The sequence below is a fragment of the Oncorhynchus mykiss genome, chromosome Y (genome assembly GCF_013265735.2).
Source record: "Oncorhynchus mykiss isolate Arlee chromosome Y, USDA_OmykA_1.1, whole genome shotgun sequence".
Classification (NCBI taxonomy): domain Eukaryota; kingdom Metazoa; phylum Chordata; class Actinopteri; order Salmoniformes; family Salmonidae; genus Oncorhynchus; species Oncorhynchus mykiss.
This window is the reverse complement of record NC_048593.1, coordinates 4610678-4627273: the sequence shown is the minus strand read 5'-3', so window position 1 is coordinate 4627273 and position 16596 is coordinate 4610678. Positions and strand designations below refer to the sequence as shown.

Here is a 16596-nt window from a genome sequence, read left to right as displayed (position 1 = left end):
GTGAGGGAGAAAAGCGTTTCCAGTTTCAGAGATTTTTTGTAGTTCGTTCCAGTCATTGGCAGCAGAGAGCTGGAAGGAGAGGCAGCCAAAGGAAGAATTGGTTTTGGGGGTGACCAGAGATATACCTGCTGGAGCGTGTGCTACGGGTGGGTGCTGCTATGGTGACCAGTGAGCTGAGATAAGGGGGGACTTTACCTAGCAGGGTCTTGTAGATGACCTGGAGCCAGTGGGTTTGGCGACAAGTATGAAGTGAGGGCCAGCCAATGAGAGCGTACAGGTTGCAGCGATGGGTAGTATATGGGGCTTTGGTGACAAAACGGATGGCACTGTGATAGACTGCATCCAATTTATTGAGTAAGGTATTGGAGGCTATTTTGTAAATGACATCGCCGAAGTCAAGGATCGGTAGGATGGTCAGTTTTACAAGGGTATGTTTGGCAGCATGAGTGAAGGATGCTTTGTTGCGAAATAGGAAGCCAATTCTAGATTTAACTTTGGATTGGAGATGTTTGATGGGAGTCTGGAAGGAGAGTTTACAGTCTAACCAGACACCTAGGTATTTGTAGTTGTCCACATATTCTAAGTCAGAACCGTTCAGAGGTGATGCAATCTCTTCCATACTAAATGAGACTCTAGCTTTGGGCAAAGTGTTGCCGGCGGCAGTTAAAGCTGGATATTATTATACAGAACAAAAGTATAAATGCATGTAAGTGTTGGTCCCATGTTTCATGAGCTGAAAGTAGAGATCCCTGAAATTGTTAAAACGTACCAAAAGCTGATCTCTAAAATGTTGTGCACAAATGTTTACATCCCTGTTAGGGAGTGTTTTTCCTTTGCCAAGATAATCCACCCACCTTGACACGTGGCATATCAAGAAGCTGATTAAACAACATGATCATTACACAGCTGAACCTTGTGCTTGAGAGAAAAGGTCACTAAAATGTGCAGTTTTGAAACACAACACAATGCCACAGATGTCTCAAGTTTTGAGGGAGCGTGCAATGGTCATGCTGACTGCAGGAATATCCACCAGAGATGTTGCCAGAGAACAGAATGTTAATTTCTAAACCATAAGCCGCCTCCAACTTGTAGAGAATTTGGCAGTACATCCAACCAGCCTCACAACCGCAGACCACTTGTAACCACGACAGCCCAGGACTTCCACATTCAGCTTTATCACCTGTGAGCTCAGCTGAGACCAGCCACCCGGACAGCTGATAACTGTGAGTTTGCTCAACTGAAGAATTTCTGCACTAACTATCAGAAAACGTCTATGGGAAGCTCATCTGCATGCTCGTCATCCTCACCGACTTCAGTGGGCAAATTACTCACCTTCGATGGCCACTGGCACGATGGTGAAGTGTGCTCTTCACGGATAATTCCCGGTTCGAACTGTATCGGCCAGATGTCAGTGCGTATGGCATTGTGTGGGCGAGCGGTTTGCAGAAGTCGACGATGTGAAAAGAGTGCCCCATGGTGGGGTATGGGCTTAATATAAGGAAATTCACAAGACCCTAACCAATGGATTTCACATGACTTGGAATTTAGACATGCATCTGTTGGTCACAGATAGCTTTTATAAAAAATAAAGAGCTTGGATCAGTCAGTATCTGGTGTGATCACCATTTGCCTGATGCAACGCAACACATCTCCTTCGCCTAGAGTTGATCAGGCTGTTGATTGTGGCCTGTGGAATGTTGTCCCACTCTAATGGCTGTGCGAAGTTGCTGGATATTGGCGGGAACTGGAACATGCTGTTGTACACGTCGATCCAGAGCATCCCAAACATGCTCTTTGGGTGACATGTCTTGTGAGTAGGCAGGCCACGGAAGAACTGGGACATTTTCAGCTTCCAGGAATTGTGTACAGATCCTTGTGACATGGGGCTGTGCATTATCATTATGAAACATGAGGTGATGGCGGCGGATGAATGGCACGACAATGGACCTCATCATGGTATCTCTGCATTCAAATTGCCATTGATAAAATCCATTTTTTTGTCCATAGCTTATGCCTGCCCATACCATAACCCTACCATGGGGCACTCTGTTCACAACGTTGACATCGGCAAACCGCTCGCCCACAAGACGCTATACCTTTCAGGTGTGGCAAATCTTGGCAAATGAGAAATGCTCAATAACAGGGATGTAAACAAATTTGTGCATAAAATTTGAAATATTTTTTTTTTTGTCCGTATGGAATATTTCTGGGATCTTTTTATTTCAGCTCATGAAACATGGGACCAAAACTTTCCGTGTTGCGTTTATATTTTTGTTCAGTGTATATTGAACATCCTTGGAAATTGTAATTCTGTAAGTGCAGGATAGTAGCTACGGTGTCCTCCTTGTGGACAGTACAATACACTTGTGTTTGATCAGCGGAAGCCTATAAGCAAATCCCCGTGGCACTCACGTCGGTAGCCATGAAGTGCTTTGAAAGGCTGGTCATGGCTCACATCAACAGCATCCTCCCGGACATCCTAAATCCACTCCAATTCGCAGACCGCACCAACAGATCCACAGATGATGGAATCTCACTCCACACTGCCCTTTCCCACTTGGACAAAAGGAACACCTATGTGATAATGCTGTTCATTGAATACAGCTCAGTGTTCACGAAGCTCATCACTAAGCTAAGGACTCTGGAACTTAACACCTCCCTCTGCAACTGGATCTTGGACTTCCTGACGGGCTGCCACCAGGTGGTAAGGGTAGTTAACACGTCCGCCACCTTGATCCTCAACACGGGGGCCCCTCAGGGCTGTGTACCAAGTCCCCTCCTGTATTTCCTTTTCACCCACGACTGCATGTCCAACACCACCATTAAGTTTGCAGACACAAACGCCTGATCACCGACAACGATGAGACGACCTATAGGGAGGAGGTCAGAGAACTGGCAGTATGGTGCCAGGACAACAACCTCTCCCTCCATGTTTTTTATTTGACCTTTTTTACCATGCAAGTCAGTTAAGAACAAATTCTTATTTTCAATTGACGGCATAAGAACAGTGGGTTAACTGCCTGATCAGGGGCAGAACGACAGATTTTTACCTTGTCAGCTCAGGGATTTGATCTTGCAACCTTTTGGTTACTAGTCCAACGCTCTAACCACTAGGCTACCTGCCGCCCCAATGTGAGCAAGACAAAGGAGCTGATCATGGACTTCATGAAAAGGCGGGCCGGACAGGCCCCCCATTTAACATCGTGGTTGTAGTGGAGCGGGTCGAGAGTTTCAAGTTCCTTGGTATCCACATCACCAACAAACTATTATGGTCCAAACATACCAAGACAGTCGTGACGAGGGCACAACAAAACCTATTCCCCCTCAGGAGACTGAAAAGATTTGTCATGGGTCCCAGATCCTCCAAAGGTTCTACAGCAGCACCATTGAGAGCATCCAGACCAGTTGCATCACCGCGTGGTATGGCAACTGTTCAGGATCTGACCGTAAGGTGCTACAGAGGGTAGTGCGTATGGCCCAGTACATCACTGGGGTCAAGCTTCCTGCCATCCAGGACCTATATAATAGGCAGTGTCAGAGGAAAGCCCATAAAATTGTCAGAGACCAGTCACCCAAGTTATAGACTGTTTTCTCTGCTACCTTTTTAAAAATCTAAAACAACTTAGCACATGTACAGTCAGGGCAACAACAAAAACATTCTAATAATAATCAGGAGTAGCACTGGTGCTCCCAATGTAAAAAAAATAATAATAATAAAAAAAAATATTTTGGTGCACCAGAAAATATATAATTTTAATTGATTGTGATGCAGCATTTATTGGGGCTATATGAATCCTACCTACTTTTTGAAGCACATTAAAGAGCTATGAGATGGCAATGGCATCCACCTTGGAGAGTCTGTGGAAGAGCTCACCTGGGAGCACGGCTCCTCAGCTAGCCATTGTGTTAAATGCATCCGTCAAGTTATGCTTTTTATCACAGGGCCTTGAGAGGAATGTTGGAAATCAGCATTTATCTCTACTTCAGGAAAGCTCTACTGCTGTTACCAGAGGGAGCCCTTGCTTTTCCCATGGCATTTGTAGATTGGTGGGACTCAACACTCGCTACTTACTGCTCAAATTGAGTTGTTTTCTTCCCATAAGAAGCAGCAGCTCTAGCCCATTTTATCCACGCACAACGATGTGACAGACTTGTGCAAAGGTTTATATTAAGGGCTCCTCTATCCTCTCAATCTGAAGCAGTAATTGAATACGCATTGGATTAATTCACTCCATACACAATGAGATTGGTGATCATGGTTACAGTAATGATGGTGTTGATGTTCTCTCCTTAGGAGGAAGATGCCAAGTGGCTGGTTCGGGATGCCATCGCGGCCGACATCTTCAACGACCTGGGCTCGGGCAGCAACATTGACCTGTGTGTCATCACCAAGGGCAGGGTGGACTACCTGAGGCCCCACGACATGGCCAACAAGAAAGGGGTCAGGTAAAGCCAACTACCCACCCAAATGGCCTCATCATTTCCCATAACGTAACATGTTCCCATAATGTTCCACATCAGTAGTCCCCCACAGACTGTCCCATTGCTTGTCTCCATGATGTTCCCTTGGTAGTCCCCAACATGTGGCTGCGATGGTCCACACTTTTCAGAGTCAATAATCTGTAGAACACAATTATGTACTGAAGAATTACCTCTAATAAAAGCACAATCGCAAGTGGCACAAACCACTATGTTTTGAGAGTGCGGTCACTTCCAAACCACTGCACGTTTTGAGAGTGCGGCCACTTCCAAACCACTGCACGTTTTGAGAGTGCGGCCACTTCCAAACCTTTTATTTACCCATGACGGAGAATATTTTTTCCCCATAGCAGTGCATCTTTTGAATAATCTAGTTTCTGAATGAGTTGTAATAATTTTGTGTTCTTTAATCTGTTAAGAATGCATGACCTTTTGACATGTTGAATGACTCAACACTTTGGCCTGTTTTTGTTTGAAGACGTGTGTATGAGTTTGAAGCATTGCCCCACCAGTGAGTAAAAAAGACACAGGTCTGCAGTAGACTTTAACCATAGCGTTGTCTCACCCACCTCTGAGTACTCCGTTTGACTACTAACACACTTAACCCAGCAAGTGTGTAGCCTTATCTTTCCCTCTAAAGCTGCTTGTGTTGAATTTCACATAGAACAACTTATTTGCATGGTTGTTTTTTTTTTTGTAAACCCAACAAATCCCCGTGGCTGTGTCGCAGTAGAGAAAAATAAAGATGGATTCTCCAGAGTTATGCGACTTGTGGAAGCCATTTTTGTGTTTAACATCCTTTGTAACATTTCATTTTGCATCCAAGAACCAGCTCCCGGAAACTCATCAGACCTGTCTCTGCTGTGTTCAATCAATAACATTTTTAGAAACAAATGTCTTTCTTTTTCTAATCAGAACCGGTAATTACAAGTACAAGCGAGGAACAACCGGAGTCCTGACGAAGGCTGTGACCAAATTGGATCTGGAGGTGGTGGAGGAGACCATACAGACTATGGATACCTCTTGAAGCATCACTGTAACATTCTGCTAATTACTATTGTCCCTCCCCAACTTCGCCCTTACTTCCTTCAGTGAAAATGGCATGTTTTTTTCATGGTTTAGAGTAAAACGTCTGAGTTCTTAAGTCTTAAATGTGTCCTAAGTGTTTGAACATGCCGTCTCAAATTGAATTGCTTAGCTGGCAGTTTGACAAATACTTTTATTATTATTATTTAAGCTAAAGTTAGATAATATGAATAACAAGTCAATGTCTGTTTTAGGAAATGTATTTTTTTTTTAAACGGGAAATATGAGTTCCTAATATTTAGTAGTCTGCTAGCGAGTTACTTGATCCTGCTGCATAAAACACTTTGGCGCAGACAATGTTTGAGTGGGTCCGGTGGATATCTCTTGGGTGAGTATCTAAAGATCACAGGTCAACAAATGTCTGGTGTTCCAGGATTGTGATTGCAGTCTGTTTGCCAGCTGTCTAGTCAACATAGGACAATCCTCCATATTCCTTGTAAATCAAGTCACCAAAATTCCTTATTTTAACAGCTTACATTGTAGGTTGTGAAATCCAACTCACTGCCTTATGACACAAACACACTTCGGGTAAGAAAGGAATTGAAATGGGGTCTAATGTGAGTAAGAAGCCCCCACACATTTTCCACTCCACTTATCTACTACAAAATGCTAAAAGGGAAACATTTGGAACGAAATTCCACAAATCACAATAATGTCAAATCCTCAAATGAAAGTACAACTACAAAATGAAAGTTATTGCCTACACAATACTTCTGAGTGAAAAATCATCGCAATAAACAATACAGTAGTTGCAAGTGCTAATATTTTACAAGTCTCTATGGTAGAATTGCTAACATTAGTACTGCGTTTTTTGCAGTCTTCTAAACTAGTGTGAGCCACTTGCCCTCTCTATCTAGCATCTTTATGTGTACCTGATTGCATAATGCTCTCAAGGCAGAAACATAATACAATTCAATACAATTAATGAAGTCATAAGTAGACAGTCAGCTGCATTTTCATTGTCTATAAACGCAATTATGGCATTAGGGCTGTGACGGTCATATACTTTTGGATGAATGTTATTGGTCAGCTAATGTAAATTTACTGTTAATCCGTCTGCATATTTCAGGACATGGCATATGAGGGTGCATTGAGATACTCGATGGGTTGGATGATATTTTTCATGTCAATCCTCTTGAAAAAATGCATGCTTAAACTGGAAATCAACTAATCCTCCGTCGTTAGTGCAATGGAAAGGTAAAATGCTTTAAGTGTTAAGAGTGCGTGGGCGACAAACCAAAATGGTGCAGTTTGAGGGCATGTGGCAGAGAGTGATGCGGGTGCTGGCTATGAGGGTGTGAGCAGGTGGGTTTGGGCAGGTGTGATGTTTGTGTTTGTATGTATAAAAAGATGCGCATTTTCTCCTCTGACCTCGTGCTGCTGCTGAAGGGAGGGGGGATGTTGCCTAGGCAGCCATTTTCTCCTCTGACCTCATGTGCTGCTGCTGAAGGGAGGGGGGTGTTGCCTAGGCAGCCATTTTCTCCTCTGCCCCAGACCTCATGTGCTGCTGCTGAAGGGAGGGGGGGTGTTGCCTAGGCAGCCATTTTCTCCTCTGCCCCAGTCCTCATGTGCTGCTGCTGAAGGGAAGGGGGTGTTGCCTAGGCAGCCATTTTCTCCTCTGACCTCAGACCTCATGTGCTGCTGCTGAAGGGAAGGGGGTGTTGCCTAGGCAGCCATTTTCTCCTCTGACCTCAGACCTAATGTGCTGCTGCTGAAGGGAGCCCCCCTCCCTTCAGCAGCAGCACATGAGGTCTGAGGTCAGAGGAGAAAATGGCTGCCTAGGCAACACCCCCTTCCCTTCAGCAGCAGCAACACCCCCTTCCCTTCAGCAGCAGCAGTGTTGCCTAGGCAGCCATTTTCTCCTCTGCCCCAGTCCTCATGTGCTGCTGCTGAAGGGAAGGGGGTGTTGCCTAGGCAGCCATTTTCTCCTCTGACCTCAGACCTCATGTGCTGCTGCTGAAGGGAAGGGGGTGTTGCCTAGGCAGCCATTTTCTCCTCTGACCTCAGACCTCATGTGCTGCTGCTGAAGGGAAGGGGGTGTTGCCTAGGCAACCATTTTCTCCTCTGACCTCAGACCTCATATGCTGCTGCTGAAGGGAGGGGGGGTGTTGCCTAGGCAACCATTTGCTACCACACTTTGCTTGTTTCAGCAAGGATAAACAATGTTTAATCATGTTATAGAGTCCATGTTAGAGCAGAAACGGACTCAGCTGTTTGTCACAGTTTTTTTCTTTTTTTTCTGTTTGTTTTGATGGTTATTTCATTTTCATGACGGGTCTTTATCCATAACCGTCAGTTACAGGTAATTGTGCCAGCTCTATATGACATTTCATCAAGCAACAACATACAAGCAAACAATAAGAAACATCCATCACCCAATCAGTTACCTGCAAAGAACCTTCATTGAAAAATGTAATCAAAAGTTTTACAAAGCTCAGGCTATGAGCCTTAACTTTCTATATTGTATATACACAACATGAGCAAAAGTATGTGGACACCTATTTGTCGAACATCTCATTCCAAAGTCATGGGCAATAATATGGAATTGGTCCCCCCTTTGCAATAACAGCCTCAGCTTTTCTGGGAAGGCTTTCCACTAGATGTTGGAACATTGCTGCAGGGACTTGCTTCCATTCAGCCGCAAGAACATTAGTGAAGTTGGCAACTAATGTTGGACGATTAGGCCTGGCTCGCAGACGGCGTTCCAATTCATCCCAAAGGTGTTCGATGGGGTTAAGGTTAGGGCTCTGTTCAGGCCAGTCAAGTTCTTCCCCACTGATCTTGATAAACCATTTCTGTATGGACCTCACTTTGTGCACGGGGGCATTTTCATGCTGCAACAGGAAAGGGCCTTCCCCAAACTGTTGCCACAGAATCGTCTAGAATTTTATTGTATGCTTTAGTGTTAAGATTTATCATCACTGGAACTAAGGGGCCTAGCCTGAACCATGAAAAACAGCCCCAGACCATTATTCCTCATCCACCACACTTTACAGTTGGCACTATGCTTTTAGGCAGGTAGCGATCTCCTGGCATCCGCCAGACTTCCAGATGGTGAAGTGTGATTTGTCACTCCAGGGAACGTGTTTCCACTGCTACAGAGTCCAATGGTGGTAAACTTTACACCACTCCAGCTGACGCTTGGCATTGTGCTCTAGCAGGGGAGAAATTTGATGAACTGACTTGTTGGAAAGGTGGCATCCTATGACAGTGCTACATTGAAAGTCACTGAGCTCTTCAGTAAGGCCATTCTAGATGTATTTTTCTGTTATTTTACCAGGTAAGTTGACTGAGAACATATTCTCATTTGCAGCAACAACCTGGGGAATAGTTACAGGGGAGAGGAGGGGGATGAATGAGCCAATTGTAAACTGGGGATTATTAGGTGACCGTGATGGTTTGAGGGCCAGATTGGGAATTTAGCCAGGACACCGGGGTTAACACCCCTACTCTTACGATAAGTGCCATGGGCTCTTTAATGACCGCAGAGAGTCAGGACACCCGCTTAACGTCCCATCCGAAAGACAGCACTCTACACAGGGCAGTGTCCTGGGGCATTGGGATATTTTTTAGTCCAGAGGAAAGAGTGCCTCCTACTGGCCCTCCAACACCACCTGGTCTCCCATCCAGGGACTGACCAGGACCAACCCTGCTTAACTTCAGAAGCAAGCCAGCAGTGGTATGCAGGGTGGTATGCTGCTGGCGAATAACTTATTTTGTCAGACGTAAGAAGTGCCTAGAGCGTGAGTGCCTACGAGAAAGTTTCAGTCGGTCTGTACCGTGTGTTGTCAGTTTCCGCAGAAAGAGGACCTCTCTAATGCCAATCAGAGGTGATGAAGAAAAAAAACTGTCATTAAAACCCCATTTCCTGAGCTCTGATTTGAGTGGCGACACAAGCTGTTGGATTCCTGGCCTTTAAAAACCAAGATAAGGATAGAGAGCAGGATGTGAGAAAGAGAGAATGGAGAGACAGGTGCTGCACTAGAAGCGAGAGGTTAAAAGAAAACAACAAGAGCGGGAGAGACTGACCGTCAGACAGACAAGGGCTGCACTCTGAGAAAACCAGATGGGGATAGCGGGAACAGGACAAAAAAGAGCAAGATGGAGAGAGACAGACAGAAATGGTATACCAGAGAGAATGAGAGAAAAAAAGAGCAAGATGGAGAGAGACAGACAGAAATGGTATACCAGAGAGAATGAGAGCAAAAAAGAGCAAGATGGAGAGAGACAGACAGAAATGTTATACCAGAGAGAATGAGAGAAAAAAAAGAGCAAGATGGAGAGAGACAGACAGAAATGTTATACCAGAGAGAATGAGAGAAAAAAAAGAGCAAGATGGAGAGAGACAGAAATGGTATACCAGAGAGAATGAGAGAAAAAAAGAGCAAGATGGAGAGATGTTGGTGAAGGGCAAAAAGTGCTATGTGTAGAAGGCTAGTCGGTAGAGAGATGTACAAGTCTTCATCTAGCCTCATTTAAAGTGCTGTCAGCCTTTCTCCTCTTCTATCGTACAGTGCCAGTGGTGTAATACTGTAGCTAGTCAGTCTCTGACACTGTGCTCTCTTAAACTGCCAATGTTTGAAAAAAGATGGGCTCAGACTGAGGCCTTTTGTTCTCTGTCCCCATCTGAAGTGCAAACTGGTCACACTTAAGTTTAGTTTTAACTTTAAAGACCTAATGATGAGCTTGTGCTATCGGAGTTATCAGAAACTCAGGACAAAAATAAAAAAAACTGCTGTACATCACCCCGATGAGTCATCATAACTTGGAGCTAACAATGTCCAAAAATGGACTTTTAAGAGGTAAATAGAAGTGGGAGATCTCAGGTAGCATGTTGTACTCTAAGTTTGATAATTTTGATTAACACATGAACGCAGGAAAATGAAGCCATAGGCTAACATCCACATCAATGACCCCTAATGGAGTTCAAATCACCTACTTTAATATTGTCTGAATTGCATGTGAAAATCAACTTAGGCCTCGAACCAGATCGGGTGTTAACCGGTGTTGGCCGGCATCCGCATAGCTTTGAGGCTGTTATGAGGGCAACTCAATATTAGGAAGGTGTTCCTAATGTTTGGTACACTCTGTATTTAAATCATTATTCATTTCATCATTACTTATTTTCTCTAAATCTCTTATTTCTCTCATCTCTTTCTAAATCTCCCCCAGTTGCCCGGTAATGGTGAGAGGGGCAGAGTGGACCTGCCTAGTATAGATGGTTCTATTTTTAATAGGGAGGAATCTGATAATTATTGTCAATAATCAGTTTTTCTGCACACTTGAATGAACTCACAACATTGTCCTCAACAACAAAACACAAAAATAGATGAATCTCAAAGCAAGCACACAGTCAGGCAGAAAGAAGAGCTTTGGAGTACGGGCACTAACACTTCTGTTTAACCAAACCAATGGTCTCTTTTCACAGTGTGTGTGTTTGATTTATTGTATGCTAGATGGTTCGATTCGCTCTCTCTCTCTCACACACACACACACACAGTAAACCTACCTTCATGGAGAAGACATCCCAGGGACCAAATGTCTGACTTAAAGTTGTAGCCACCCTCGTGGATCCTCTCTCTCTCTCTCTCTCTCTCTCTCATGTAGTACGGAGATCCCCACTAATACAAAAATGGTCTGGTTTTAGACAACTGGTATTTTTGCCAAAATAAATCTTAATTTGAAAATGACAAGTGCATGGGTTGAGCAATCATTAATACGTAGCTTTACTGATGACTACAGCTACACTGCAATTCACATTGATTTACCAATGGAGATCGGGATAGAGAAGTAACAATACAAAGTAGAGCACAAAAGGAACAATCATTACATACCTCAAATGATTTTGCCAGTTTTTGATTGAATATGGCTCCTAAACCAGCAGCTAATGTAAAGGGAATCCACTACCAATATGTGAAACACCTCACTAGCGACAATACACTGATGCTCGATTTTGATTGGGTCAAATTAAATCCACAAAACCATAAGGCATCATACACTAATTGGCTCAACACTCATCCCAACTCTAGCCCCACCCCCCCCCCCCCCCCCCCCCCCCTAAAAGTCATCCCATCTATCCATCTCTACCTTAAGGGGAAAAGCAGACGCAGACACTGAATAGATTTGCAAATGCATAGGTCAGCGACCTTTAATTAATGCCACTGTGAGCGGTTGCCAAGGAGATGAGAAAGGGCTTGTTTAAAAATGTGCTGCTCTCTGAGGCTATGCCCAAAGTTATTGATGGAGGTTGTCTTGTGTGTGTTACTTTGTGTGTACATGCAGGTCTGCATGTGTTTGTGTTTCTCAGAAAAACACAAACAAACATTCTATGTGAGGCAGCATGTGTGCGAGAGAACATTTTAGAATGAGTGTAGGACTGTTTGAGCATGATTTTGTGTTTTTCTCTCTTTGTGTTTGTACATGTGGTACCTAGGGTGTGTGTGCACGTGAATCTTCCTGTGCGTCTGTGTGTATGTTCCTGTGTTTATATATTCCTGTGTGTCTTCGTTCCTGCCTGTGTGAGCTCCTGAATATGCGTGTTTGTGTTCCTGTGTGTGTACGTGTGTTACCTAAGGAGTGTGTGGCGGTGGTCTTGGAGCTGAAGAAGCGTCCCAGTCCCAGGTCTCCCAGCTTTACCTCTCCTGTAGCAGGGATGTGACATGTTGGCTGGCTTGATGTCTGTCAGAGAGAGAGAACAGACAGTCAGTTATTATTGGATTGTTTCTGTATCCATATGAGTCCCATTGAGATATAATTCACTTTTAAGGGAACCCTGGCTGTTAACAATACTGGGATTATTATATAGAATATACATCTAATCTCTTTGCATTGATAGTTTTATGTTCATTTTAAGATGATAAAATACATTTTCATCTTCTAGGTGAGTGTTTCTCAACCTAAGGACCCTGCGTTGGCACTTGTCCCCGGTATAGTCGGCTATGGCAAAACTTTTCCCTCGATTTGTGTGAGTGGATGTGTGGGCCACTATGGTTTCAACGATCTGACCGGCCGGTGATTGTGTTGTTGACTGCCTCTGACCCAGCTTCACCTCTTCCTGTGAGAGATAAACCTGGAGCTGATGTCATGGCAAAAATGCTACCCCTACTCTAATCTGTTTCCTGTATCTACTCAGACCTGAATCACTCCCACCAGAGAACTCACTTACCTACATAGGAAACACATTTCCTCAACAAGCTCTCTGTCGGATGTCAGAATTATATGTTCATCCATGTTTCTCAAACACCACATTTCGAAGTTGTTCAAATTGACACATTTCGAAGTGTTTAAGGTTTAAGTTTAGCATTAAAAAAAGAGAACTCATGTAAAGTATATTGTGTCCGTAAAATGTACAGTATATAGTATGTATAAGATGGAAGTGTTGTTTTCCATTAGTTTACGCCAATTAGGGGAGGGGTGTGTTTAAGGGTTTATTTTTATTAAATTAAAAAATACAAATGTAAAGTGCTCTAGGATGCCTACAGGCCTGATGGGAGTCGTCTGAAGTCGGTACACCCAATGTAAAGTGCTCTAGGATGCCTACAGGCCTGATGGGAGTCGTCTGAAGTCGGTACACCCAATGTAAAGTGCTCTAGGATGCCTACAGGCCTGATGGGAGTCATCTGAAGTCGGTACACCCAATGTAAAGTGCTCTAGGATGCCTACAGGCCTGATGGGAGTCGTCTGAAGTCGGTACACCCAATGTAAAGTGCTCTAGGATGCCTACAGGCCTGATGGGAGTCGTCTGAAGTCGGTACACCCAATGTAAAGTGCTCTAGGATGCCTACAGGCCTGATGGGAGTCGTCTGAAGTCGGTACACCCAATGTAAAGTGCTCTAGGATGCCTACAGGCCTGATGGGAGTCGTCTGAAGTCGGTACACCCAATGTAAAGTGCTCTAGGATGCCTACAGGCCTGATGGGAGTCGTCTGAAGTCGGTACACCCAATGTAAAGTGCTCTAGGATGCCTACAGGCCTGATGGGAGTCGTCTGAAGTCGGTACACCCAATGTAAAGTGCTCTAGGATGCCTACAGGCCTGATGGGAGTCGTCTGAAGTCGGTACACCCGATGTAAAGTGCTCTAGGATGCCTACAGGCCTGATGGGAGTCGTCTGAAGTCGGTACACCCGATGTAAAGTGCTCTAGGATGCCTACAGGCCTGATGGGAGTCGTCTGAAGTCGGTACACCCGATGTAAAGTGCTCTAGGATGCCTACAGGCCTGATGGGAGTCGTCTGAAGTCGGTACACCCGATGTAAAGTGCTCTAGGATGCCTACAGGCCTGATGGGAGTCGTCTGAAGTCGGTACACCCGATGTAAAGTGCTCTAGGATGCCTACAGGCCTGATGGGAGTTGTCTGAAGTCGGTACACCCGATGTAAAGTGCTCTAGGATGCCTACAGGCCTGATGGGAGTCGTCTGAAGTCGGTACACCAAATGTAAAGTGCTCTAGGATGCCTACAGGCCTGATGGGAGTCGTCTGAAGTCGTACACCCAATGTAAAGTGCTCTAGGATGCCTACAGGCCTGATGGGAGTCGTCTGAAGTCGGTACACCCAATGTAAAGTGCTCTAGGATGCCTACAGGCCTGATGGGAGTCATCTGAAGTCGGTACACCCAATGTAAAGTGCTCTAGGATGCCTACAGGCCTGATGGGAGTCGTCTGAAGTCGGTACACCCAATGTAAAGTGCTCTAGGATGCCTACAGGCCTGATGGGAGTCGTCTGAAGTCGGTACACCCAATGTAAAGTGCTCTAGGATGCCTACAGGCCTGATGGGAGTCGTCTGAAGTCGGTACACCCAATGTAAAGTGCTCTAGGATGCCTACAGGCCTGATGGGAGTCGTCTGAAGTCGGTACACCCAATGTAAAGTGCTCTAGGATGCCTACAGGCCTGATGGGAGTCATCTGAAGTCGGTACACCCAATGTAAAGTGCTCTAGGATGCCTACAGGCCTGATGGGAGTCGTCTGAAGTCGGTACACCCAATGTAAAGTGCTCTAGGATGCCTACAGGCCTGATGGGAGTCGTCTGAAGTCGGTACACCCAATGTAAAGTGCTCTAGGATGCCTACAGGCCTGATGGGAGTCGTCTGAAGTCGGTACACCCAATGTAAAGTGCTCTAGGATGCCTACAGGCCTGATGGGAGTCGTCTGAAGTCGGTACACCCAATGTAAAGTGCTCTAGGATGCCTACAGGCCTGATGGGAGTCGTCTGAAGTCGGTACACCCAATGTAAAGTGCTCTAGGATGCCTACAGGCCTGATGGGAGTCGTCTGAAGTCGGTACACCCAATGTAAAGTGCTCTAGGATGCCTACAGGCCTGATGGGAGTCGTCTGAAGTCGGTACACCCAATGTAAAGTGCTCTAGGATGCCTACAGGCCTGATGGGAGTCGTCTGAAGTCGGTACACCCAATGTAAAGTGCTCTAGGATGCCTACAGGCCTGATGGGAGTCGTCTGAAGTCGGTACACCCAATGTAAAGTGCTCTAGGATGCCTACAGGCCTGATGGGAGTCGTCTGAAGTCGGTACACCCAATGTAAAGTGCTCTAGGATGCCTACAGGCCTGATGGGAGTCGTCTGAAGTCGGTACACCCAATGTAAAGTGCTCTAGGATGCCTACAGGCCTGATGGGAGTCGTCTGAAGTCGGTACACCCAATGTAAAGTGCTCTAGGATGCCTACAGGCCTGATGGGAGTCGTCTGAAGTCGGTACACCCAATGTAAAGTGCTCTAGGATGCCTACAGGCCTGATGGGAGTCGTCTGAAGTCGGTACACCCAATGTAAAGTGCTCTAGGATGCCTACAGGCCTGATGGGAGTCGTCTGAAGTCGGTACACCCAATATAAAGTGCTCTAGGATGCCTACAGGCCTGATGGGAGTCGTCTGAAGTCGGTACACCCAATGTAAAGTGCTCTAGGATGCCTACAGGCCTGATGGGAGTCGTCTGAAGTCGGTACACCCAATGTAAAGTGCTCTAGGATGCCTACAGGCCTGATGGGAGTCGTCTGAAGTCGGTACACCCAATGTAAAGTGCTATAGGATGCCTACAGGCCTGATGGGAGTCGTCTGAAGTCGGTACACCCAATGTAAAGTGCTCTAGGATGCCTACAGGCCTGATGGGAGTCATCTGAAGTCGGTACACCCAATGTAAAGTGCTCTAGGATGCCTACAGGCCTGATGGGAGTCGTCTGAAGTCGGTACACCCAATGTAAAGTGCTCTAGGATGCCTACAGGCCTGATGGGAGTCGTCTGAAGTCGGTACACCCAATGTAAAGTGCTCTAGGATGCCTACAGGCCTGATGGGAGTCGTCTGAAGTCGGTACACCCAATGTAAAGTGCTCTAGGATGCCTACAGGCCTGATGGGAGTCGTCTGAAGTCGGTACACCCAATGTAAAGTGCTCTAGGATGCCTACAGGCCTGATGGGAGTCGTCTGAAGTCGGTACACCCGATGTAAAGTGCTCTAGGATGCCTACAGGCCTGATGGGAGTCGTCTGTAGTCGGTACACCCGATGTAAAGTGCTCTAGGATGCCTACAGGCCTGATGGGAGTCGTCTGAAGTCGGTACACCCGATGTAAAGTGCTCTAGGATGCCTACAGGCCTGATGGGAGTCGTCTGAAGTCGGTACACCCGATGTAAAGTGCTCTAGGATGCCTACAGGCCTGATGGGAGTCGTCTGAAGTCGGTACACCCGATGTAAAGTGCTCTAGGATGCCTACAGGCCTGATGGGAGTCGTCTGAAGTCGGTACACCCGATGTAAAGTGCTCTAGGATGCCTACAGGCCTGATGGGAGTCGTCTGAAGTCGGTACACCCGATGTAAAGTGCTCTAGGATGCCTACAGGCCTGATGGGAGTCGTCTGAAGTCGGTACACCCAATGTAAAGTGCTCTAGGATGCCTACAGGCCTGATGGGAGTCGTCTGAAGTCGTACACCCAATGTAAAGTGCTCTAGGATGCCTACAGGCCTGATGGGAGTCGTCTGAAGTCGGTACACCCAATGTAAAGTGCTCTAGGATGCCTACAGGCCTGATGGGAGTC

The 16596-nt window shown here is 45.8% G+C and overlaps 1 protein-coding gene across 1 annotated transcript; it reads left to right on the top strand.

Annotated features, from left to right (window-relative positions):
* The first annotated feature begins 3837 nt into the window (after window positions 1-3837).
* On the top strand, window positions 3838-6875 carry LOC110509302 (proteasome subunit beta type-7-like). Its single transcript, XM_021590233.2, has 3 exons — window positions 3838-3903; window positions 4295-4446; window positions 5395-6875. The coding sequence occupies exons 1-3, from the start codon at window positions 3838-3840 to the stop codon at window positions 5504-5506; spliced, it is 330 nt and encodes a 109-aa protein (XP_021445908.2). The 3' UTR covers window positions 5507-6875.
* Window positions 6876-16596: the final 9721 nt, after the last annotated feature.

Bases quoted from the DNA above. Each gene is read 5' to 3' on its own strand.
- LOC110509302 (XM_021590233.2), top strand. From the start codon at position 3,838: ATGGCATCCACCTTGGAGAGTCTGTGGAAGAGCTCACCTGGGAGCACG. The intron at 3,904-4,294 runs GTGTTAAATGCA...TTCTCTCCTTAG, and splicing joins CGGCTCCTCAGCTAGCCATT to GAGGAAGATGCCAAGTGGCT. The intron at 4,447-5,394 runs GTAAAGCCAACT...TTTTCTAATCAG, and splicing joins GCCAACAAGAAAGGGGTCAG to AACCGGTAATTACAAGTACA.